The following is a 26,822-nucleotide window of genomic DNA, read 5'->3' as shown; positions in this document are numbered from 1 at the left end:
CTTCCCATTTCCATTACATTTCTTATGATGTGTCTAATTTGTTGTCTCACCTAGCCATTAAGTTTTTTATTTCATTTATTGTATTTTATAATTCTAGAGATTCTATTTATTTTTAGCTGTACTTTTTAAGTTTCCTGTTTTCTACTTTTTCACTTGTCTCTTATTTTCTTAAACATTGTCCACTTGACTTTTTTTTATGATCTGATTTTGGTAATTTGAATTTCTGAAGTCTTTATGAGTTTGATTCTGTTTCTCTTATCTCTCCTGGTTCTTCCTTTTTTGTATGTCAGGTTATTTGACTGTGTGCTGGACATAATATATGAAAAATTAGTTATAGGAATAATTTGAGGCCTACATTTAGGTGCTTTCCTCCCTAAATGATATGCATTTACTCTTCCAGATATCTGGGAGAACCACTTAAACCAAATCCAAGACTTGAGATGACCTGAACTGTCCATTGGATTCTAACTGGGCTATGATTCTATTAAAGGGATGTTCTAGTTCCATTTCTTCCTTCCACTTGCCAGTATAGTTCTTTTGGGGTTCCAACTTATTGTAGAGAAGGTCCCTTGTTAGACTTCCCTATTCATACAGGCCCTAGATTTTGCTTTTTGTCCTTGTTGCTTGACAAGGCTGTCATCTAAGGGTTCTAATTTTACAGAATCATTAAAGCCTTCAGGGTAAAAATGGCTTCCATGCCTGCTTATTTCTCCTGGTTCTGTTTTTCCCCTCATTTTTGGCCTTGTAATCCCTTACTTTCTTGTCATCTCATTAGTATATTTAAGAAAATGTTTTTAATATATCTATTTTTGGGGGTTGTTTTCAGTGAGAAGACACTGAAAGAACACTTTCAGTAGTTCTTATAGTGTGATGTGGGACCCCTGGGGATGTTGAGAACCTTTCAGGAAGGCCATGGGTCAGGCTGGGACTAGACTGAAGCAAGCAAGCTGCTGAGAGTGCAAAATTTAAGAGTCAATACTTGCACTAGTTGCACAAACCTGAGTGAGTGCCTCCTGAAATTTTGTGGCCAAGGTACCTCACTTGCCTCACCCTTGTCCTGAGATCAAAACTATTCTCATAATACTAAAATATTTTTGCCTTTTCACTCTCATTCTCTCACAAAGTTGCAGTGAAGTTTTCCATAAACAATGTGATTTCAAAATAAATTGAATGCAGTTACAGATATCCGATCTAGTTCTCTTCTGTTAAGGCACACATTGAAGAGATTTGCAAAAATGTAACACAGTGCTATTCTTCTCACTAAATTTTTGTTTGGGTTAATACAGTTGTTGCTGTTGTTGTTTCAAAAAAAAAATTATATTAACATGTAATGTTTTTTTTTAATAAATTAAATATTTAGAATTTCTGTGTTTTAATTTCTAATACAGTAAATATTAAGCACTGAAGCCCACATAAATAAAAGCTCTTTGGTGTCCTCAATAATTTTTAGAGGTTGAGAACAAAAAGTTTAATATTAGTCTGATTTAGACTAATATTACCCAAAACTTTGGAATTACTGCTATGAACAAAAAGAAGAAAATAATGAAGGCTTACTGAGCAGACATGCACTCCCCTCAGGTAGAAGGTGTTTGTAGTGGTTAGTGAATCCCATCAAGAACTTAATGATTTTATCCAGAAGAGTTTAGCTACCCATTATTGAAAGTAAAAAAAGAGGGAAGGATCTCTCAAGTTATAGATTGGGAAGGTAGGAATAGCAAAAAGCTGAGAAAGGAGGTAAGTGAGTCTAGGATGTTAGTGAAAACACTGTGGAAATGGCTGACAACATTTGTTCTAGGGCGAGAGAATACAGAAGAGAGCTGAAAGCTCTAATAATAAAATAGAGGGAAGAAGGCACTTGAATTGTTTTTAAGTAAATAAAGGTCAATTTTTTAGCAGGAAGGAGGTTCTATGACAATTCAAGATATAGGTGAATGGTCAGATTGAAGAATTAACCTTGGTTGTCAAAGGACTCACTCCTTTATCACCTTTGGCACTGAAAGAAAAAACTAACTCTAGGAGTCTTCAGACTTGGGTTCACTAGTTTTTCAAACGTGCTCCTTAGTATAAGGGTCACGTCACTTACTATAAACTTTAATTTTCTCATCTGTAAAACGGGTATAATAGTAATTACATTAACTATTTCTTAGAGTCATGAAGACTGAATGAAATAGCACAATAAATTATTTGTAAATTGTGAGATATTGTGCAAATATGTGGCATAAGATTTATACAGTTGTCATTTTCATAATCCTTTCCTTTTTAAATTTCAGGCAGAACTCAAAAGCTTGATGGACAATGCTTCTTCTTCCTTTGAATTTGCTAAAGAACTCATCAGACACAATCTGGTAAATGATGGATTCCAGTCTTGACTGATTTGAATCCTACCCTGCTTTGGTACATTATAGCAATTAGAAAGATGAGTAAAGGGAGATAACCCAGCAAATATCACTCTGCTCCAAGGGAATTCCTTCTTGCTGTGGAGGAGAGAAAAAGAATTTTAGATATTAATCCTTTTCCTCAGGAAATTCTTTGGGGAGGTTAGTAATACATACATGAAACATTTAGAAAGAAGCACAAGGAAATCCTTTTTGGAGGGTAGTAATGCACACAGAAAACATTTAGAAAGAAGCACAAGGCAGAATAGATCCAAGTATTAGGGATTTTTTGGCAAAGGTAAAGGAATATATCATTGTGGGTTAGAGTAAATGGGAAAGATTTTCTGATGAAAGTGAAACTTGAGCTGGTCTTTGAAGAATGAGATTTAGAGGGTTCATTCTAGGCAAGGACATGGAGTTAAATGAGAATGAAGTGAAAGGATGTGAGCAGATTGATCTTAACTGGAACAGAAAGTTTGCAATGGAAAATAATGCAAAGTAAAGTCGTATAGGTGTTGTTAGGGTTAGGGATGGATTATAATGATGGGCATTGCTAAAAAAGTAATCCAGGTTGAGATTAAATGTGATTCTCTTGACCTTTCAATATAGTGAGATGCAGAGCATCTACTTTCAAGTCAGATACTAGGGATATTGGAAAATTAATACTGCTGGGTCTCAGGTTCCCCAGATAAAAATGGGGATAATAATAGTTGTACCTTTTCCTTCTGATTTCCCTATTCCTATCTTTAGCACTCCAATTTTCTCAGTGCTCATGCTAAAAACCACAGCCATTTTATAGACTTTTCCCTCTGTTTATTTCCAGTATATACTCAGTCATTAAATCCTATTAATTCTCTTTTGGCAATGCCATATTTTATTCCATTCCTTTTCTGATTCAGGCCTCCCTCACAGATAGTTTTATTTGCATAGTTTCCATTTGGGCTTCTGCCCCCAGTCTTTTCATTTATAATCTAGTTTACAAATTGAAGCCAGATTAATTTTTGTGGAGAATGATGAGGTAGAGATAGTAGTCTGAATTTCAGCTTGGAGAGCGATTAAGACAAGAGAGAAGGTTTAGGAGTTATCATAAGAGATGTGATTGCTGAAGTCCTGACAATTGAATATGGAAGAAAGGATTAAAAACAGAAAAAGCTATGGTTCCAAGGGGCATCTGTATTGAAGGGGCTGAAGGAGGAAGAATCAGCAAAGAAGGTAGGAAAGAGCAGGCAAGGAAAAGCACCTAAATAATGCAATGTCATTTAAAGCAGTGGTTCTCAACCCTGGCTGCACATTATAATCACCTGAGAAGTTTTTAAAACTCCCCATAAATTCTTATTAAATGATTGGTCTGGTGCCCAGCTATCAGTATTTTTCTTAAAATCTTCCCAAGTGATATATGTCCAGCCAGGGTAAAGAACCACTATAGCTATAACAGGAAGGAGCACATCAGGTAATAAATAAGGACTATCCTTCAAGAAGGGGTTTAAAGAGAGACGTGAGCATATGGAAAACTTCCTTTTTCCTTTGTTAATACTGTTGAAGTTTGTTCCCCAATGAACACCTATTACTTTTATAATTAAAAAAAGAAACCTGAAAAATACTGAGGCAATTTAAATGGTGGTTTATAGCATCAACGTTTGAAGTCAGACTTGCCCCAAGAAGGGGCAAGGTGGCAGCATAGAGAGGAGTGGAAATTAGTTAGTCCCCTGGAGCAACTAATAAATAACCAGGAACAACTAATAAATAATCTGGAACAACTACTGGAGAACAACCGTGACCATCTACACACTGTACACCAACCTGAATTGGGTGGAATGGCTAAGATCGCAGCATAAAATCTGTAAGTAAAAACTAAAGAACCACTCCGGGAGTCCCCTTCTCCCATGGCAGGCTGAGCTGCAAGCCCTTGCTGTAGGAGAAACCAGCATTCCCAGAGCCAGCAAATACAGCTCAACTGACCTCTAACTGGGGTTTTAATTAACAAATGCGGAATGCTGAATACAAGCTATAAACATAGACAAAACCCGTAACAAGCAGGCAGAGGCTTTTAAAGACAACTGACCTTAAAGAGCCAGAAAGACCAGGGGCTCTCTCTCACCGATGGGCGAAACTACGGGGCCATGGACAGGCTCTGAAAAGGGGCTTTCTTTCCTTGTCTCTCTTTCTCAACCTGAGTGGTTCAGTGGAGAGAGCCTCAGCCATTTTCAGTTCACAGCACTCTGACCCAGACAGAGGTGGAGATAACAGATAAAGCAATTCAAATGTAGAAGATAACTCCCTAGGGAGTGTATCTTCCTTAAGAGGAAGGAGGTGAGGCCCAGCTCAGACCCCAGACCCTGGGGGAGAACAGCCAAAACAGAAACTAAAGAGGTCACACCTCCTTATACCAGTTGGGAGCAACAGGCTGACAGATGCCACCAGCTGGGCAGGTTAAGAAAAGCACAGCGGCTAAGGGCCTCACAGGAAAGCCTGTCATTCTTGTAAGATACACCTGAATATAACCCTATTCTGAGACTAGAACCCTTTCTGGTCCAGGAAAATCTGATTGGGGTAACCAAGGAAACCAGATGCCTAGACAACAGAAAACTACAAATTACAATAGGAAAAACAAAGATATGGCCCAGTCATACCTCAGTTACACCTCAATTAAGATACAGATAAGATATTTTTTCACTTTAATGAAACAATCAATTAAAGATTTTCAAAGAAATATGTTGTGCCGGTTTGAATGTATTATGTCCCCCAGAAAAAGCCATATTCTTTGGTGCAATCTTGTGGGGCAGACAGAATAGTGGGGATTAAGTTGGAATGTTTGGATTAGGTTGTTTGCATGGAGATGTGCCCCACCCAGATGTGGAGGTGACTCTGGTGGGATACTCCCATGGAGGTGTGGCCCCACCCATTCGGGGTGGGCCTTGATCAGTGGAGCCATATAAATGAGCTGGCTCAAGGAGAGGAAACGGAGTGCAGCTATGAGTGATGTTTTTAAGAGAAGCAAGCTTGCTAGAGAGGAACATCCCGGGAGAAAGCCATTTTGAAACCAGAACTTTGGAGCAGACGCCAGCCATGTGCCTTCCCAGCTAACAGAGGTTTTCCGGATGCCATTGGCCATCTCCAGTGAAGGTACCCTATTACTGATGTGTTACCTTGGACGTTTTGTGGCCTTAAGACTGTAACTGTGTAGTGAAATAAACCCCCATTTTATAAAAGCCTATCCATCTCTGGTGTTTTGCATTCTGCAGCATTAGCAAACTAGAACATATGTTAAATCAAATCGAAAACCAAATCAATGAGCTCAGGGAAGATATGGCAAAAGAGATGAAAGCTATAAAGAAAACACTGGTGAACACAAGGTAGAAATCAAAAGTTTGAAAAAGCTATGGGCAGAATCTATGGAAATGAAAGGCACAACACAAGAGATGAAAAACACAATGGAGACATACAACAGCAGATCTCAAGAGGCGGAAGAAAACACTCAGGAACTGGAGGACAAGATACTTGAAATCCTACACACAAAAGAACAAATAGGGAAAAGAAAGACAAAATATGAGCAGTGTCTCAGGGAATTGAATGACAACATGAAGTGCATGAATGTACATGTCATGGATGTCCCAGAAGGAGAAGAGAAAAGGGGCAGAAGCAATAACAGAGGAAATAATCAATGAATATTTCCATTCTCTTATGAAAGACATAAAATTGCAGATCTAAGAAGTGCAGCATACCCCAAACAGAATAGATCTGAATAGACCTATGCCAAGACACTTAATAATCAGATTATCAAACATCCAAGACAAAGAGAGAATCCTGAAAGCAGCAAGAGAAAAGCAATCCATCACATACAAAGGAAGCTTGGTAAGACTATGTGTGGATTTCTCATTAGAAACCATGGAGGCAAGAAGGAAGTGGTGTGATATATTTAAGATACTGAAAGAGAAAAACCGCCAACCAAGAATCCTATATCCAGCAAAACTGTACTTCAGGTATGAGGGAGAGTTTAAAATATTCCCAGACAATGAGAGAGTTTGTGAACAAGATACCTGCTCTACAGGAAATACTAAAGGGAGCACTACAGACAGAAAGAAAGACAGGAGTGAGAGGCTTGGAACACAATTCTGGGTGATGCTAGCATGACAATGTAAGTACATTGAACAAAGATGACTGTGAGTATGGTTGAAAGAGGAAGGTTAGGAGCACGTGGGACACCAGAAGGAAAGAGGAAAGATAAATACTGGGACTGTATAACTCAGTGAAACCTCGAATGCTCAGCAATTGTGATAAAATGTACAAATATGTTTTTACATAGGGAGAACAAATGAATGTCAACCTTAAAAGGTGTTAAAAATGGGGTGGTATTGGGGAAAAAACAATCTATACAAACCAAATACCACAGTCAATAGAAACATGGTATTATGCTTATTTTAATGTAACAAAGGCAGTATACCAAAGCTAAATGCCTATAATAGGGGGACATAAGGGAGGGCTATGGGACTCTTGGCATTGATGATGTTGTCTGACTCTTCTATTGTACTTTAGTTTAATTCTATCTTTCATTTTGCTTTTTAGCTGTCATTTTTTTCTCTTTCTTTTGTCTCTATACCTTTTTTAACTGTTCCTCCTTCTTTGTGGAAGAAATGGCAATGTCCTTATATAGACAGTAGTGATGGTGGCGAATGCATAAATACGTGATTATACAGGGAACCATCGTTTGTTTACCTAGGACAGAATGTATGGTGGGTGAACAAACCCGTCTTAAAAAAAAAAACAGGTTGATGAAGAAACTTTGAGGACATTATATGGAGTGAAATAAGTCAGACACATAAGGACAAATATCGCATGGTCTCACTAATATGAGCTGATTATAATATGTAAACTCAGACATGAAATATAAGTTAACAGGATATAGAACGAGGCTAAAGAATGGGGAGTGGTTGCTTATTATGAGCAGAATGTTCAACTAGGTTGAACTTACATGTTTGGAAATGGACAGACGTAACAGTAGCACATTATTTTGATAATAACTAACAGTGCTGAATGGTGTGTGAATGTGGTGGAAAGGGGAAGCTTACAGCCACATATGTCACCAGAAGGAATGTTGGAGGTTAAAATATGGGAGTGCATAAAACAGTGAATCTTGTGGTGGACAATGTCCTTGATTAACTGAACAAGTATTAGAAATCTCTTTCATGAACTAGAACAAATGTATGACACTATAAATAGAAGTTAATAATAGAGGGGCATATAGGAAAAAATATATACCTATTGCAAACTATATACTACAGTTAGTAGTATTTTAACATTCTATTTAACATTCAACAGTAACAAATGTACTATACCAATACTAGGAGTCAATAATGGAGGGGGTCAGTTAGGGTTATAGGTGGATTTGAGTTTTCTTTTTTGTTTTTATTTCTTTTCTGGAGTAATGAGAATGTTCTAAAAATTGAAAAAAAAATTGAGGTGATGGATGCACAGTTGTATGATGGTACTGTGGGCAATTGATTGTGCACTTTAGATCTTTGGATGATTGTAAGGTATATGAACAATCTCAATAAAAATTTAAAATTAAAAAAAATCAAACTGCTACTTTATAACTCTGGGTAACTCACTTAACATTGCTGAATCTCAGGGTTCAAATATAGAATAGGTGAAATTAGAGTACCTGCCTTTTTTTGGTGAGGGTTAAATGAAGTAATGTGTGTAAGGTACTTTGCACACATTACCTAGTACATAGTAAGCATTTAATAAATGGAGCAATTTTTCTTATTGTTGTCCTCATGGAGCAAGAGAACTGCAAAAAGTCTATTGAATTTGGTTAAAGAGGTTAATTCGTGACATCTGAGAGTAACTTTACTAGTATGCTGAGAGCAGAAGCCAGTTTTCTGGAAGGTTAAGGAGTGAGAGGACAAGAAAGCAGAAACAGTAAGCCATAGACTTTTTTTTTTTTTTTTTTTTGGAGAAGTTAAAGTTTTTAATGATTCCAAGTCATTCACTCAAAAATATGTTGTACCATATATACATTACAAACTGTCAACAAAGCTAGAGCAGTGATTTACATCTCTGGTGCTATTAGGATTGGTAAATGCACGGCGTAGGCTCTTCTTTCTTAAATAGCCTCCATGAATAGGGCATTTTCCTTCCTCATTTGGAAGGAAATTAGGGCATTTTCTGCCATTCAGAGTCAGATTTGTAGTTGCCTAGCCCTTCCTGGACTTTGTGGACACTTCAGCTTGGTGCGCTGGTGTGATAATAGGGAACTCTTTGTTTCTGCACAACAAAACTATGTGCTCCAAATCTCTGTCAAAAAATATATATGGTGGAGAACCTAAGATGACGGCTAGGAGAGACAGGGCAAAAAAATACCTCCATGAAAAATACTAGATAAAAGCCAGAAAGTGACCCAAAACACCAGTTCCAGCGATGCACCAGCTGGACAAGTTCTGCTAAATCCACAGGGACCGTGCACTTGGTGAACCCGGGAGTCTGCGTTCTGAAACAAGTGGGTAAGCCGCTGAATATCTGGCAGCCACGTTGTGGTGTGGGGAAACCAAGGGTTGGCTTTTGGAGGTGGACTAGTTCTTTTTTAAAAAAACCCAAAAGCAGCTGCATGTACGGCAGCATGAACTGCACGGTGAAGCGCGGCAGGAACGGGCTGTGCGAACGCCTCGATATCTGGTGTGGAAGATAGCCTTTTGTGCACCCGCTGCTAATTGTCTCGGAGTGAGGCAAGCAGAGGTTAGCCAAAGAGAAAAAATAACCATGCCCCTTGCAGCCATCTTCCCAGCAGGCTGGGAATGCTCCTGCCCAGTGCCGGATCCCCAGCCCAGACCTGCACCAGAAAACCCAGTGAGATGGGAAGTGTTTCCAGCAATGCATGCACACACTACAATATTGGGCAATAGCCTTTCACTCACCCAAAGCTAACTATCCCAGAGCTGGGAAGGCAGAGCTGTGCGAAAAGGGGGAAATTAACACGCCCCATTCAGCCATCCTTACAGCAGGCTGGGAACGCACCTACATGGCCTGGCGGCCCAGAACTTCCCTTGAGGGATGGCACACACTTGTGACATAGCACATCCTTCCCTCAGCAGAGGCCCTAGAAGGGCATGGCTTGGAAGAGGGACCCACTCAGAAATCCCAGGGACCATACACCAGTACCAAAGACTGGTGGGTCTGTGGCAGAGACAATCTGTGGTGAGACTGAAATGAGGGTTTAGACTCTTGCAACAGCCTTAAATCTCCAGTAACACCTGGGAGGTTTGATTATTAAAGCTGCCTTCCCTCCCTGTCTGCTCAGACACACCCCATGTTCAGGGCGGACAGCACCAACTACACACCCAAACTTGGTGCACCAATTGGACCCCAGAAGAATCAGACCCCCACACACCACAAAGACAATGTTGGGGAGAACTGACTTGAGGGGAATAGGTGACTCGCAGACGCCATCTGCTGGTTAGTTAGAGAAAGTGTACGCCACCAAGCTGTAGATCTGACAATTAGAGATTCATCTTTGAATAATCCTACATATCCTAAAAGAACCCCATCAAGTAAAGCACATGCCAAGAGGCCAAAAACAACAGAAAATTTTAAAGCATATGAGAAAAACATGATATGGATAACCTAAACCCAAACACCCAAATCAAAAGATCAGAGGGGACACAGTACTTGGAGCAATTAATCAAAGAACTAAAGACAAACAATGAGCATGGCACAGGATATAAAGGACATGAAGAAGAGCATGGCACAGGATATAAAGAACATGAAGAAGACCGTAGAATAGCATAAAGAAGAAATTGCAAGAGTAAATCAAAAAATAGATGATCTTATGGAAATAAAAGAAACTGTTGACCAAATTAAAAAGATTCCGGATACTCATAGTACAAGACTAGAGGAAGCTGAACAACAAATCAGTGACCTCGAGGACCACAGAACAGAAAATGAAAGAACAAAAGAAAGAATGGGGAAAAAAATAAAAAAAATCAAAACGGATCTCAGGGATATGATAGATAAAATAAAACGTCCAAATACAGGACTCATTGGTGTCCCAGAAGGGGAAGAGAAGGGTAAATGCCTAAAAAGTGTATTCAAAGAAATTGTTGGGGAAAACTTCCCGAACATTCTACACAATATAAATACACAAAGCATAAATGCCCAGCAAACTCCAAATAGAATAAATCCAAATAAACCCACTCCAAGACGTATTGTGATCAGACTCTCAAATACTGAAGAGGAGTAAGTTCTGAAAGCAGCAAGAGAAAAGCAATTCACCACATACAAAGGAAATAACATAAGACTAAGTTGTGACTACTCAGTGGCCACCATGGAGGCGAGAAGGCAGTAGCATGACATATTTAAAATTCTGAGAAAAATTTCCAACCAAGAATACTTTATCCAGCAAAGCTCTTCTTCAAATTTGAGGGAGAGCTTAAATTTTTCACAAACAGATGCTGAGAGATTTTGCTAATAAAAGTCCTGCCCTACTTCAGATACTAAAGGGAGCCCTACTGACAGAGAAACAAAGAAAAGAGAGAGAGAGATGGAGAAAGGTTCAGTACTAAAGGGATTCCATATTGGTTCATTAAAGGACATTAAGAGAGAGAGGGAAAAAATATATCTGACAAACATAAACCAAAGGATAGTATGGCTGATTCAAGAAATGCCTTCACAGTAATAACATTGAATGCAAATGGATTGAACTCCCCAATGAAAAGATACAGAGTGGCAGAATGGATCAAAAAACATGAACCATCAATATGTTGCATACAAGAGACTCACCTTAGACACAGGGACACAAAGAAATTGAAAGTGAAAGGATGGAAAAAATATTTCATGCAAGCTATAGCCAAAAGAAAACAGGAGTAGCAATATTAATCTCAGATCAAATAGACTTTAAATGCAAGGAAGTTGGGAGAGACAAAGAAGGCCACTACATACTAATAAAAGGGGCAATTCAACAAGAAGAAATAACAATCATCAATGTTTATGCACCCAATCATGGTGCCACAAAATACATGAGACAAACGCTGGCAAAACTAAAGGGTGCAATGGATGTTTCCACAATAATTGTGGGAGACTTCAACACATCACTCTCTCCTATAGATAGATAAATCAGACAGAAGACCAATAAGGAAACTGAAAACCTAAAGCATCTGATGATAAATGAATTTGATTTAACAGATATATGTAGAACATCACATTCCAAATCACCAGGATACACATTCTTCTCTAGTGATCATGGAACTTTCTCTGGAATAGACCATATGCTGGGACATAAAAGAAGCCTCAATAAATTTAAAAAAAATAGAAATTATTCAAAGCACATTCTCTGACCACAATGGAATACAATTAGAAGTCAGTAACCATCAGAGACTTAGAAAATTCACAAACACCTGGAGGTTAAACAACACACTCCTAAAATAAATGGTTTATAATCTAGAATTTAGGGGAACTAGCGATAGAGAGCAATTAATGAAGGGGGATTGATAACCCAATAAGAACAGATAAGCTATCGTGGGTAAATTTAACATTCTGGGAATTTAACATTTCACAGAAATGTTGCTGTATTAGGTTATTTTCTTGGGGTAGAGTAGGAACATGTTGAAAGTAAAGTAGTTATTTTAAGTTAGTTGTCTTTTTCTTACTCCCTTGTTATAGTTTGTTTGAAATGTTTTTTTTTATTGCATATCTTTTTAAAAAATTTTTTTTGGATATAGTTAATTTAAAAAAAGTTAATTAAGAGTTAATGACAATCAATGCAATATATGATACTGGAGTGGATCTAAGAATGCAGGAGAAAAGCTCAAAGGGGGCATAAGGAAAAATTGGAATATAGAATTTAAGCTTTATAACCATATTAATTTTCTTGACTTAACTTCAGTTAAGTTAATGACATAAGAGAATATCCTTGTTCGTAGGCAAAGTACATGGAAGTGTTATGAGTTCAAGGAGTATGATATATGCAACCTGCTCTCAAATGTTCAGAAGATGATAAATTGGTAGATAGATAATTGATATAAAGATAATAGATATAGTTGAAAGAAAGAGAGAGAGGGTGGGGAGGGAGGGAGAGAGGAAGGGAGGGAGGGAGGAAGGAAGAAAGGAAGGAGGGAAGGAAGGAAGGAAGGAGAAAGAAAGGTAGCAAAATGTGAAATTGGTAGATACAGATATCTGGGGGTGGGAGGGTGTTGGAGTTCTCTTTATAGGGTTTGTATTGTATTTGCACCTGTCCTATATGTTGGAAATTATTTCAAAATAAAAATTCAAAAAATAATAATATATGTATATATATATATATAGTATCTGATATCTATTTAATTGTCATTTGTCTTCCTTTAAATTCAGAAATGCTGCGGGGAAAAGAGATATAAGTGGTTATCCCAAATCCCAGCACCAATAATGTGCTAGGCACCAGTGCAGGTGCTGGAGACATAAATTGACAGTTAAACAAAAAGAAATTTTCTTGCCTTCTTGCCAGTTACCTTACAGCAATATACAGAAATGCAAAGATAAACCATGGAACAAAAGAAAATAGCTTCAATATGAAGAAGGTATTGAACTCAAACAAATCTGTCTGCCAATTAATATTGAAAATGGTAAACCCCTCATCTCAGATTGGATCATATATCAAATCCCATCCTTTCCTGATATTCAACATCCAATATATCCCCAGAAATTCAGTCATGATGACAGTAGAATGAATTCAAAGATTTATTGCAAGGCTGCCATGGCCCAGCAGCCTGTGCTTTCCAGTCAGTACCTGAGAACTTTATTGGGGTTGCCGACACAGGGCCACCAAAACATGACTTGGGTCTGGACTGCATCACAGGACATAGGGAGATGTAGATCCTTGGAAGCTCTTTAGTGCTGGAGCTCAGGCTACAGGCATCCCATGAAGGTGGAGGAACAGAACTTCTGAGTGAACTCTCCTGGGGAAGCTCTGCTAATTTGCAGCAGTGGCATAATGTTTCTCATTAATTTATGTCAGCATAGTCACTACATGATTTCACGGTGTTGGCAGGGACTAGTTCTGAAATTCTGTCTAGAAAGAGCCAGTCTTTCTATGGCTTTGGGACAACCAGAAGTGTTTGCTCTTGATCTAACTTTGTGACATAACTACTTCACTTCCTGGCTAGTTTGATTTTTAAGTCTTTGGAGTTAGAACATGTTCGGAACTCTGGTAGGGCGTATTTTAGTCTAGAGATGTGAGCACACGGTTCAACACCCTGTAATTTAGTCATAGTCTCAGAAGGAAGGAACTCTTGGTAGGTTCCCATTTAATGAGGTTTTTGGGCTACCTTTCATGTCCAGCAGACCCAGTCTTCTGGCTCCAGATTTTGATTAATGGAGTGTCTGTCATGTGAGTCAGGAAAGGTGTCCTTTACCTGGTTGTGTCAGAAATCAGTGTTGGAAGTCCATGTCTAAAGGACACAGTAGAAAACTTGAAGTACTTCCCACTGATGAAATCTTGAAATTGATGAAATATGGTGGTTCTTTCATCACTTTTCTCATTGTGATAATATAGGAAGATGAGTTTCTGTGGCTGAGTAGGCTTCTTTCACCCCAGAAGGGGTCTGTGCTGGTTTGTATATATTATGTCCCCCAGAAGAAGCCATGTTCTTTGGTGCAGTCTTGTGGCGGCAGACATATTAGTGTGGATTGGGTTGGAACCTATTGGTTCAGTGTCCATGGAGATGTGACTCACCCAACTGTAGGTGATAACTCTGGATAATTTCCATGGAGGTGTGGCCCTGCCCATTCAGCGTAGGCCTTGATTAGTTTACTAGAGCACTGCATAAGCTCAGACAGAAGGAGCAAGCTTGCTATAGCCAAGAGGAACACTTTGAAGAGCTCACAATTGCTGAGAGAGTGGCTGCAGCTGAGAGATACATTTTGAAGACGGCCGTTGGAAGCTGACACTGACATTTTGGAACGCCATTTTCAAACGCCACCTGGGAGCAAGCGGACACCAGCCACATGCCTTCTGCGCTAACAGATTTTCCAGACACCAATGGCCATCCTTCAGTTAAAGTACCCAATTGTTGATGCATTACCTTGGACACTTCATGGCATTAAGACTGTAATATGTAACCAAATAGACCCCCTTTATAAAAGCCAATCCATCTCTGGTATTTTGCATTCCAGCAGCATTAGCAAAATAGAACAGGGTCTGACCATTTCTTCCAACCATAGACTTTTGAAGTATGGCAATGAAAGAAAGGAGAAAAATAGGCTGTTATCTAGAGGGAGCAACGGAACCAAGGGGAAGAGCTTCACGATAACAAAAACCCTCGAGTATGTTTAAAGTTGAGAAGGGACCAAGACTTCAGGAGGTTTGAGGATACAATAATTAATGGAGAAACAAGGTCCACACAGAGTTAGAAGTCATGCAGTCAAGAAGACAAGTGAAGGAATTAATCTTGGCCAAAAACATGGACATCTCTCATAAGGAGGAACAAAAAAAGATAACCAAATAGCTATTTTGAGATAGAAAGAAGAGATTAGGTAGTTCATGCCTGATGGCTTTGATTTCTGTTTGTTTATTTGTGAAATACCTTATTATGGGCCAGGCACTGGGCTAGACTCTGGGAATACAACAGTGAGCAAAATAAATTGTCCTTTCATGGAGGTTTTTTCCCTTTTAAAATTTTTCTCTATAGCATTATTATTACCTGACAACATATTTGTTTGCTTTTTGAAGGTCTCTCCCCACTTGAATATAGCCTCCATGATGACAGGGGAGTGACTTGTTCCTGCTGTAACCCCAGTGCCTATTATAGTACCAGGCATGTAGTAGGTACTGTAAATATTTACTGAATTAATTAAATGAAATATTATCTATTATGTGCAATGCTTTTAGTGCACATGAACTCATTTAATCCTCATCATAACACTGAAAGGTAGACCTTACCAATGCCATTTAGAGTGAGGAAACAGACCCGGAAAGGAGATATAAATTCCTTCATGTTGTTTTTAATGTAGAATATCTGTCTAGAAACAGTTTCATCAATTATTGGGTAGTATAAGTAAGAGTTTTTTGTGGTTGTTATAAGGATGAAAGGAAATGTATGCAATAACAGTCATGCCTTTTTTCTGTGTTTTATAACTTACTGTCATTTAGCTGATGTCTTTCTTTCAACGAGATCAAGTTCATGTGTAGAGAGAGTTTTTCAGAAACATTCATTCTTTCAAAACAACTGAATGCCTACTATACTAGTCACAGTAAGGGTTGGGAATACACAGTAAATGCAGAGTTCCCTGTTATATGGAGCTGTATTCTGGTGGGTGTAACCAATAAATACAGATGAACAAAGAAATACATAATAAAATGTAGTGATAAGTGCTATGAATAAAAATTTGGAAGGTATAGAGAGTGATAGTGAAAGTATATTTTAGATAGGGTGAAAAATGAAATATTCAGATATAGCAGGGCTGTTAAGAAGGATCAAGATCAGAGAAGAGGGAAAAGGAGAGAGTAAGAAGCGCAGGCAGTAGGTTAGACAATACTAAACTCAGCAAATGATAAAAGTTCTTAATACATTATTGATTCCAGAATTCTTTTGGTTGGATATTATTTACCCAGTTACAGAAAGCAGCTCCTTAAGTACTTCCACGAAGAAATATATACATACTTATTGCCACATAACATAATTTCTCTATCTCTAGGTTGTTTTCCGAGGAGGTGAAGGGGCTTTGCAGGTTTTACCTCCCCTTGTCGATGTCATTCCTGAAGCTAGGCTAAACTTAGTGATTTACTACCTTCGCCAAGGTAAGAAAAACTTGTCTTTGTTTGCTTAGAATGAAATATTTTAGAACACTTAATCTCAGGTTGAACTAGTTTAACTTTTTAAATCCATAATGCTTCCAAAAATATATTTTCATTGGGTTCATAGGACAGAATTAATTTATTGGTCCTTACTTGTTACACCTTTTCTCTTTATTCTCTCCTTGCTCTTCTGGTGCTTCCAGCCTTCTTCTCTCTCATTCTGTTTTTCTTTTTATTTTTCTGCCCTTGGCTCTCTACCCATCTTCTTTCAGTTTACCCATTGTTTTTCCTCCCCCCTCCTTTGTAATTCTTCATTCTTTTTCTAGTTTCCCCGTGTATAATGTACTTCCCCATTTTCTTGTCTTTTTTTTTTTTTCTTTTTTTTTTGATCTTTAACTTCTCATTAGCTCCGATTTCCTGCCTTTCTGTTTCTTTTTACCCATGGTTTCTTATGAAAAATATTATGATTCAAAGAGAAAATATTTATTGTCCCTAAGTGAAGGTAAAATTGACACAACCCTAAAGAGTCCTGTATCTGATGGCAGGGTAGTAGCTACCAGGCATTGGTGGTGGCACCCTATCATGGACCTCAGGCTAACAGTGTGGGCCTTTTTAGGTGGATGGTAGAAACCAGCTAGACAACATATTCCTCATGGAAGAAAATGTGTTTATCAGATTAAGAACATGAACTTGAAAACAGTTTTCTCTATTAGATAAGCAAATATAAATATACTTTTGAACAAGAAACAGCTTCTATATTTTATAAACTAATTTTTATTATGAACATTTTCATACTTAAACATAAGAAGAGAATAGTATAATGATACCTAAATATTCATCCCATATTCAACAGTTTACAAGTTATTGCCAACCTTTGTCATCCCTCCCCTTTTTCTGTGTGCTGAAACATTAGGAAAATCCAAGGCTTTGTCATTTCACTCTTACACACTTATATAACTTTTAAAAATGGTCTTTTTAAAAAAATATAACCATAGTCGTTAGATAATAATACCCAGTCCATATTCTGAGATTGAATCTTTTTTTAGGTGCCTCATGGCTTAATCATGAGTTTTCTAAGGATGTAATCTTTAGGATAAGTACCCAAAACTGAACTTGATTAAGAGTTAAAAAACAGATAAAACAGTCTATATTTCCCATGAATGCTTGTGTATTAAAGGATCTTATATTTTGGAGGGACTGCTTCAGAAGAGTTTGATGGATTACAGACTAGTATAACTACTTCCTTCTTGTATTTCAGATGATGTACAAGAAGCTTATAACTTAATTAAGGATCTGGAACCTACTACTCCTCAGGTAATTGATTATGTTTTGCAATTTACTAACCAAGGTCTACTGAGAGTCAGTGGAACTTCAGAAATTTAGCTGGAAGCATACTAGAGGAGATTCCTGTTTGTGGAATCCCAGGAAGCTAGGAAAAACTCCATGTATATTGTTCTAGGAATGTTATGAGACTTTTGATATGAGAATGTCTGGGCTTGTTCATTTCTTCAGAAAGGTTGAGGTTTGAAAATACTCAAATCTATAACTGTGATGAAACTAGCAATTAAGTATACATTTATCAATATAATTGTCTATAACTTGTCTCCTCCGTTAGATTGTTAGCTTCTTGTAGTCAGGGACTGTGTCTATATTTTATCTCCAACCCTAAGTATAGTGCCTGGTACATAGTAGGCATTCCATTTATCAAATTAATGAATGAATGAAAAATGTTTTCAGACCCTGTAAAGTCTAAACAGGTGTGTTCTCAAGTGTATTAAAGCTTAAGTATCTTTTGTATTCTTTTCATGAGACCTTTGAATAAAAATAGCCCTCTTAAAAATTGCTGCTAAGGAGGGTATCTGTTAAAGAATTGAACCAAATCTGACAGAGATTCAGGTGAGTCCCCAGGACACCAAAAAAGAGAAAATGCCTTACAAATGGAAACCAGAGGAATTTTTTTTTTTTTTTTTTTTTTGAGGGAAAGGATCTCTAGCAAAGGAAGATTATTATATCATTAGTAGGGGAAAATATTTTTGATATGGCCATAAAATGGCATTATCTGATAAGGTGATAAAAATTATTACATAAACATTTTACTACTAATTTTTTCCGTTGAATTGAAATAAAACAAAACTTACCACCTGGAAGCTTCCATTGATTTATTCCTGCTTAAGACTGAGAATTTACAAATATGGTGAATTCTGTTACATGGACATTTGCCAGTTGGCAACTAAACTGAAGTGTCCTAATTCTTTCATTCAAGCCAGGGTTACAACAAAGAAAAGTGCCTCTGGACAACTTTTGATAATATATATAAAGTATAGAGTTGATGGAAAGAATTAACTTGAAATGTATCTACTAACTTCACATTCCTCTTAAATGAATCAGTTTTTTTTTTTTTTTTAATCATCATTTTATTGAGATATATTCACATACCACGCAGTCATACAAAACAAATTGTACTTTCGATTGTTTACAGTACCATTACATAGTTGTACATTCATCACCTAAATCAATCCCTGACACCTTCATTAGCACACACACAAAAATAACAAGAATAATAATTAGAGTGAAAAAGAGCAATTGAAGTAAAAAAGAACACTGGGTACCTTTGTCTGTTTGTTTCCTTCCCCTACTTTTCTACACATCCATCCATAAACTAGACAAAGTGGTGTTTGGTCCTTATGGCTTTCCCAATCCCATTGTCACCCCTCATAAGCTACATTTTTATACAACTGTCTTCGAGATTCATGGGTTCTGGGTTGTAGTTTGATAGTTTCAGGTATCCACCACCAGCTACCCCAATTCTTTAGAACCTAAAAAGGGTTGTCTAAAGTGTGCATAAGAGTGCCCACCAGAGTGACCTCTCGGCTCCTTTTGGAATCTCTCTGCCACTGAAGCTTATTTCATTTCCTTTCACATCCCCCTTTTGGTCAAGAAGATGTTCTCCGTCCCACGGTGCCAGGTCTACATTCCTCCCTGGGAGTCATATTCCACGTTGCCAGGGAGATTCACTTCCCTGGGTGTCTGATCCCACGTAGGGGGGAGGGCAGTGATTTCACCTTTCAAGTTGGCTTAGCCAGAGAGAGAGGGCCACATCTGAGCAACAAAGAGGCATTCAGGAGGAGACTCTTAGGCACAATACAGGGAGGCCTAGCCTCTCCTTTGCAGCAACCGTCTTCCCAAGGGTAAAACTTATGGTAGAGGGCTCAACCCATCAAACCACCAGTCCCCTATGTCTGTGGTCATGTTAGCAACCATGGAGGTGGGGTAGGCGAATACCCCTGCATTCTCCACAGGCTCCTCAAGGGGGCACTACATCTTTTTTTTTTTTTTTTTTTTTCCCTTGTTTGTCTTTTTTCTTTTCTTTTTTTTTTTTTTTTTTTTTTTTAACTTTCCCTTCTTTTTTCAAATCACCTGTATGAAAAAAAAAGTTAAAAAGAAAACAAACATACAATAAAAGAGCATTTCAAAGAGACCATAGCAAGGGAGTAAGAAAAAGACAACTAACCTAAGATAACTGCTTAACTTCCAACATGTTCCTACTTTACCCCAAGAAAGTTACATAATATAGCAACATTTCAGTGAACTTGTTCCTACTACAACCATCAGAAATTAACAGACCATAGTCATTTCTGGGCATCCCCAGAACGTTAAATAGCTTATCTGTTCTTCCTGGATTATTGTTCCCCCTTCCTTAATTGCTCTCTACTGCTAGTTCCCCTACATTCTACATTATAAACCATTTGTTTTACATTTTTCAAAGTTCACATTAGTGGTAGCATATAATATTTCTCTTTTTGTGCCTGGCTTATTTCGCTCAGCATTATGTCCTCAAGGTTCATCCATGTTGTCATATGTTTCACCAGATCGTTCCTTCTTACTGCCGCGTAGTATTCCATCGTGTGTATATACCACATTTTATTTATCCGCTCATCTGTTGAAGGACATTTGGGTTGTTTCCATCTCTTGGCAATTGTGAGTAATGCTGCTATGAACATTGGCGTGCAGATATCTGTTCGTGTCACTGCTTTCCGATCTTCCGGGTATATACCGAGGAGTGCAATCGCCTGGACGAATGGTTTTAGCTCTATATCTAGTTTTCTAAGGAACTGCCAGACTGACTTCCAGAGTGCTGAACCATTATACAGTCCCACCAACAATGAATAAGAGTTCCAATTCTCCACATCCCCTCCAGCATTTGTAGTTTCCTGTTTGTTTAACTGGCAGCCATTCTAACCGGTTGTTAGATGGTTATCTCATTGTGGTCTTAATTTGCATCTCTCTAATAGCTAGTGAAGCTGAACATTTTTTCATGTGTTTCTTGGTCATTTGTATTTCCTCTTCAGAGAACTGTCTTTTCATATCTTTTGCCCATTTTATAATTGGGCTGTCTGTACTATGTCATTGAGTTGTAGGATTTCTTTGTATATGCAAGATATCAGTCTTTTGTCAGATACATGGTTTCCAAAAATTTTTTCCCATTGAGTTGGCTGCCTCTTTACCTTTTTGAGAAATTCCTTTGAGGTGCAGAAACTTCTAGCTTGAGGAGTTCCCATTATCTATTTTCTCTTTTGTTGCTTGTGCTTTGGGTGTAAAGTCTAGGAAGTGGCCTCCTAATACCAGGTCTTGAAGATGTTTTCCTACATTATCTTCTAGGAGTTTTATGGTACTTTCTTTTATATTGAGATCTTTGGTCCATTTTGAGTTAATTTTTGTGTAGGGGGTGAGGTAGGGGTCCTCTTTCATTCTTTTGGATATGGATATCCAACTCTCCCAGCCCCATTTGTTGTGAAAAGACCATTATGGCTCAGTTCGGTGACTTTGGGGGCCTTATCAAAGATCAGTCGGCCATAGATCTGAGGGTCTATCTCTGAATTCTCAATTCGATTCCATTGATCTATATGTCTATCTTTGTGCCCAGTACCATGCTGTTTTTGGCAACTGTGGCTTTATAATAAGCTTCAAAGTCAGGGAGTGTAAGTCCTCCCACTTCGTTTTCTTTTTTCGAGTGTCTTTAGCAATTCGAGGCATCTTCCCTTTCCAAATAAATTTGATAACTAGCTTTTCCAAGTCTGCAAAGTAGGTTGTTGGAATTTTGATTGGGATTGCATTGAATCTGTAGATGAGTTTGGGTAGAATTGACATCTTAATGACATTTAGCCTTCCTATCCATGAACATGGAATATTTTTCATCTTTTTAAGGTCCCCTTCTATTTCTTTTAGTAGAGTTATGTAGTTTCTTTGTATAGGTCTTTTACATCTGTGGTTAAGTTGATTCCTAGGTACTTGATTTTTTTTAGTTGCTATTGAAATGGTATCTTTTTCTTGAGTGTCTCTTCAGTTTGTTCATTTCTAGCATATAGAAACATTACTGACTTATGTGCATTAATCTTGTATCCCGCTACTTTGCTAAATTTGTTTATTAGCTCTAGTAGGTGTATCGTTGATTTCTCAGGGTTTTTCTAGATATAAGATCATATCATCTGCAAACAATGACAGTTTTACTTCTTCTTTTCCAATTTGGATGCCTTTTATTTCTTTGTCTTGCCGGATTGCCCTGGCTAGCACTTCCAGCACAATGTTGAATAACAGTGGTGACAGCGGGCATCCTTGTCTTGTTCCTGATCTTAGAGGGAAGGCTTTCAGTCTCTCACCATTGAGTACTATGCTGGCTGTGGGTTTTTCATATATGCTCTTTATCATGTTGAGGAAGTTTCCTTCAATTCCTACCTTTTGAAGTGTTTTTATCAAAAAGGGATGTTGGATTTTGTCAAATGCTTTTCAGCATCTATTGAGATGATCAATTGATTTTTCCCTTTCGAGTTTTAATGTGTTGTAATACATTGATTGTTTTTCTGATGTTGAACCATCCTTGCATGCCTGGAATGAACCCCACTTGGTCATGGTGTATGATTTTTTTAATGTGTCTTTGGATTCGATTTGCAAGTATTTTGTTGAGGGATTTTTTGCATCTATATTCATTAGGGAGATTGGCCGGTAGTTTTCCTTTTTGTAGCATCTTTGCCTGGTTTTGGTATTAGATTGATGTTAGCTTCATAAAATGAGTTAGGTAGTGTTCCATTTTTTTCAATGTTTTTGAAAGAGTTGAGTAAGATTGGTGTCAGTTCTTTTCTGGAAAGTTTGGTAGAATTCCCCTGTGAAGCCATCTGGCCCTGGGCATTTATTTGTGGGAAGATTTTTGATGACTGATTGGATCTCTTTGCTTGTGATGGGTTGGTTGAGGTCTTCTATTTCTTCTCTGGTCAGTCTAGGTTGTTCATATGTTTCCAGGAAATTGTCCATTTCTTCTACATTATCCAGTTTGTTGCCATACAGTTGTTCATAATATCCTCTTATAATTTTTTTAATTTCTTCAGGATCTGCAGTTATGTCACCTTTTTCATTCATTATTTTGTTTATATGGGTCTTCTCTCTTTTTGATTTTGTCAGTCTAGCTAGGGGCTTGTCAATCTTGTTGATCTTCTCAAAGAACCAACTTTTGGTGATATTTATCCTTTCTATGTTTTTTTGTTCTCTATGTCATTTATTTCTGCTTTAATCCTTGTTATTTCTTTTCTTCTACTTGGTTTAGGATTGGTTTGCTGTTCATTTTCTAGCTTCTTCAGTTGATCCATTAGTTCTTTGATTTTGGCTCTTTCTTCCTTTTTTTTTTTTTTTTTTTTTTTTTAAAAATGTTACAGAATTTATTCAGTTGTTAACAATCCTTGCCCCTTGCTCAGATAGTAACTGGATGCTCTAGGCCTTTAGCACTGGGCTTTTACTCTTCAGTAAAAGAACTCAGCCCTTCTTTTGAGTTCCCCCATTCTGCTCCCTCCAACTTGAAGGACTTCCTGAAGTCCTTCATGAAGCCCATGGAAGATGGGACTTCCGAAATAGTACACATACAAAGGTAATTTGTATCCTTTAAGTGTGTGACCTTGGGTACTGACAACCTCTCATTATTTCCTAATTTCTAAAATGCTAAACAAAACATTCATCTGAACAGTTTTTGTGACATTAAAATGAGATACAATCTATAAAGTGAGTGACATATAGTAGATGGCCAGCTGAAGTTTGACTCGGCCTCACTCAGAAATGATCCCCTGTGGGCATTTCCCCACAAAGTTTCAGAAGGCGATTTCTGTAATTCTCTTTCCAGTTTTCTTTAGTATATACTCTAGAGCACACTAGGCTTTCCACAAAAGTGACTAAGAAATGAGTGAAAACTCCTGGCGGCGCCCCCCCTACCCCCCTATTCCCCTACCCTCCAGAGCTCCAACACAAACACACTTTCAGCAAATGCTGCTAGCGGACAGAGGTACGTTTCAGAACCCCCTCAAGATGGTCGCACATCCCGCTTGGCTGGCCTGTACCAAATAGCTCATTTACCCAGGTAAAACTAAAAAAATTTACCAAACGGCTAAAATTTACCATCCGCTCCTGCACAGCAGGAGGCAAAGGAGGCAGTTGCCAAGCTTTTTTTTTTTTTTTTTTTTTTTTTTTTTTTTTTCCTGGTTTTGGTATTAGATTGATGTTAGCTTCATAAAATGAGTTAGGTAGTGTTCCATTTTTTTCAATGTTTTGAAAGAGTTTGAGTAAGATTGGTGTCAGTTCTTTCTGGAAAGTTTGGTAGAATTCCCCTGTGAAGCCATCTGGCCCTGGGCATTTATTTGTGGGAAGATTTTTGATGACTGATTGGATCTCTTTGCTTGTGATGGGTTGGTTGAGGTCTTCTATTTCTTCTCTGGTCAGTCTAGATTGTTCATATGTTTCCAGGAAATTGTCCATTTCTTCTACATTATCCAGTTTGTTGCCATACAGTTGTTCATAATATCCTCTTATAATTTTTTTAATTTCTTCAGGATCTGCAGTTATGTCACCTTTTTCATTCATTATTTTGTTTATATGGGTCTTCTCTCTTTTTGATTTTGTCAGTCTAGCTAGGGGCTTGTCAATCTTGTTGATCTTCTCAAAGAACCAACTTTTGGTGATATTTATCCTTTCTATTGTTTTTTTGTTCTCTATGTCATTTATTTCTGCTTTAATCCTTGTTATTTCTTTTCTTCTACTTGGTTTAGGATTGGTTTGCTGTTCATTTTCTAGCTTCTTCAGTTGATCCATTAGTTCTTTGATTTTGGCTCTTTCTTCCTTTTTAATATATGCATTTAGTGCTATAAATTTCCCCCTTAGCACTGCTTTTGCTGCATCCCATAGGTTTTGGTATGTTGTGTTCTCATTTTCATTCGTCTCTATATATTTAGCAATTTCTCTTGCTATTTCTTCTTTAACCCACTGATTGTTTAGGAGTGTGTTGTTTAACCTCCAGGTATTTGTGAATTTTCTAAGTCTCTGATGGTTATTGACTTCTAATTGTATTCCATTGTGGTCAGAGAATGTGCTTTGAATAATTTCAATCTTTTTAAATTTATTGAGGCTTGTTTTATGTCCCAGCATATGATCTATTCTGGAGAAAGTTCCGTGAGCACTAGAAAAGTATGTGTATCCTGGTGATTTGGGATGTAATGTCCTGTAGATGTCTGTTAAATCTAATTCATTTATCAGATTGTTTAGGTTTTCAATTTCCTTATTGGTCTTCTGTCTGGTTGATCTATCTATAGGAGAGAGTGATGTGTTGAAGCCTCCCACAATTATTGTGGAAACATCAATTGCTTCCTTTAGTTTTGCCAATGTTTCTCTCATGTATTTTGTGGCACCTTGATTGGGTGCATAGACATTTACGATTGTTATTTCTTCTTGCTGAATTGCCCCTTTTATTAGTATGTAGTGGCCTTCTTTGTCTCTCAAAACATCCCTGCATTTGAAGTCTATTTTATCTGAGATTAATATTGCTACACCTGCTTTCTTTTGGCTGTAGCTTGCATGAAATATTTTTTTCCATCCTTTCACTTTCAATTTCTTTGTGTCCCTGTGTCTAAGATGAGTCTCTTGTATGCAACATATTGATGGTTCATTTTTTTTGATCCATTCTGCGAATCTATATCTTTTAATTGGGGAGTTTAATCCATTTACATTCAACGTTAAAACCGTGAAGGCATTTCTTGAATCGGCCATCTTATCCTTTGGGTTATGTTTGCCATATTTTTCCCTCTCTCTATTAATATCCTTTATTGTACCCATACCGAATCTCTTTAGTACTGAACCTTTCTCCAAGTCTCTCTGTCCTGTCTTTGTTTCTCTGTCTGTAGGGCTCCCTTTAGTATCTCCAGTAGGGCAGGTCTCTTGTTAGCAAATTCTCTCAGCATTTCTTTGTCTGTGAAAATTTAAGCTCTCCCTCAAATTTGAAGGAGAGCTTTGCTGGATAAAGTATTCTTGGCTGGAAATTCCTCTCTCTCAGAATTTTAAATATATCGTGCCATTGCCTTCTCGCCTCCATGGTGGCTGCTGAGTAGTCACTACTTAGTCTTATGCTGTTTCCTTTGTATGTGGTGAATTGCTTTTCTCTTGCTGCTTTCAGAACTTGCTCCTTCTCTTCTATGTTTGACAGTGTGATCAGTATATGTCTCGGAGTGGGTTTTTTTGGATTTATTCTATTTGGAGTTCGCTGAGCATTTATGATTTGTGTATTTATGTTGTTTAGAAGATTTGGGAAGTTTTCCCCAACAATTTCTTTGAATACTCTTCCTAGACCTTTACCCTTTTCTTCCCCTTCTGGGACACCAATGAGTCTTATATTCGGACGTTTCATATTATCTATCATATCCCTGAGGTCCATTTCGAGTTTTTCAATTTTTTTCCCCATTCTTTCTTTTATGCTTTCATTTTCCATTCTGTCATCTTCCAGGTCACTGATTCGTTGTTCAACTTCCTCTAGTCTTGTACTATGAGTGTCCAGAATCTTTTTAATTTGGTCAACAGTTTCTTTAATTTCCATAAGATCATCCATTTTTTTATTTAGTCTTGCAATGTCTTCTTTATGCTCTTCTAGGGTCTTCTTGATTTCCTTCATATCCCGTACTAGGGTCTCATTGTTCATCTTTAGATCTTTGAGTAGCTGCTCTAGGTGTGTCTCTTCTGGTCTTTTGATTTGGGTGCTTGGGCTTGGGTTATCCATATCGTCTGGTTTTTTCATATGCTTTATAATTTTCTGTTGTTTTTGGCCTCGTGGCATTTGCTGTCCTTGATAGGGTTCTTTTAGGGTTTGTAGACCAGTTGAAGTCCTTATCTCTAATTTATCAGATCTACAGCTTCGTGGAGTACACTTTCTCTAACTAACCAGCAGGTGGCGTCCACGAGCCACCTGTTCTCCACAAGCCAGATCTCCCCTGCTTAGCCTTTTTGGTGAGTGGGGGAGTGAGTCTTGTGGGGCCCAATTGGTGTCCCAAGCTTGCGTGTGTAGTTGGTGTTGCCTGCCCTGTATGTGGGGCGTGTTTCTGGGCAGTCGGGGAGGGGGGGGTGGCCCTAACAATCAAATCTCCCTGATGATCCTAGAGTTTTAAAGCTACTGCAATAGTCTAATCCTTCAGTTCAGTCCTGCCACAGTTTGTCTCTGCCACTGACCCACAAGTCTTTGGTATTGGCGTATGGCTCCTGAGACTTGCAAGTGGGCCCCTCTTCCAGGCTGTGCACCCCGGGTCCTCTGTTGAGGGATGACTGTGCTATGTCACAGGTGAGTGCCGTCCCCCCAGGGCAGTTCTGGGCTGCTGGGCTGTGTTGGGAGGCTCCCA

The 26,822-nt window shown here is 38.1% G+C and overlaps 1 protein-coding gene across 1 annotated transcript in view; it reads left to right on the top strand.

Annotated features, from left to right (window-relative positions):
- The window catches only part of TTC26 (tetratricopeptide repeat domain 26), a 112,692-nt gene that overhangs the window by 50,861 nt on the left and 35,009 nt on the right, over positions 1-26,822 (top strand). The window contains exons 8-10 of the mRNA XM_037836061.1: positions 2,271-2,345; positions 16,035-16,137; positions 17,393-17,448. Of these exons, the coding sequence (XP_037691989.1) occupies positions 2,271-2,345; positions 16,035-16,137; positions 17,393-17,448 (234 nt within the window). The remainder of the gene's footprint in view (positions 1-2,270; positions 2,346-16,034; positions 16,138-17,392; positions 17,449-26,822) is intronic.

Source organism: Choloepus didactylus, chromosome 5 (assembly GCF_015220235.1).
Source record: "Choloepus didactylus isolate mChoDid1 chromosome 5, mChoDid1.pri, whole genome shotgun sequence".
Taxonomy (NCBI): domain Eukaryota; kingdom Metazoa; phylum Chordata; class Mammalia; order Pilosa; family Megalonychidae; genus Choloepus; species Choloepus didactylus.
The sequence above is the reverse complement of the archived record's forward strand: the minus strand, read 5'-3'. Positions and strand labels throughout refer to the sequence as shown.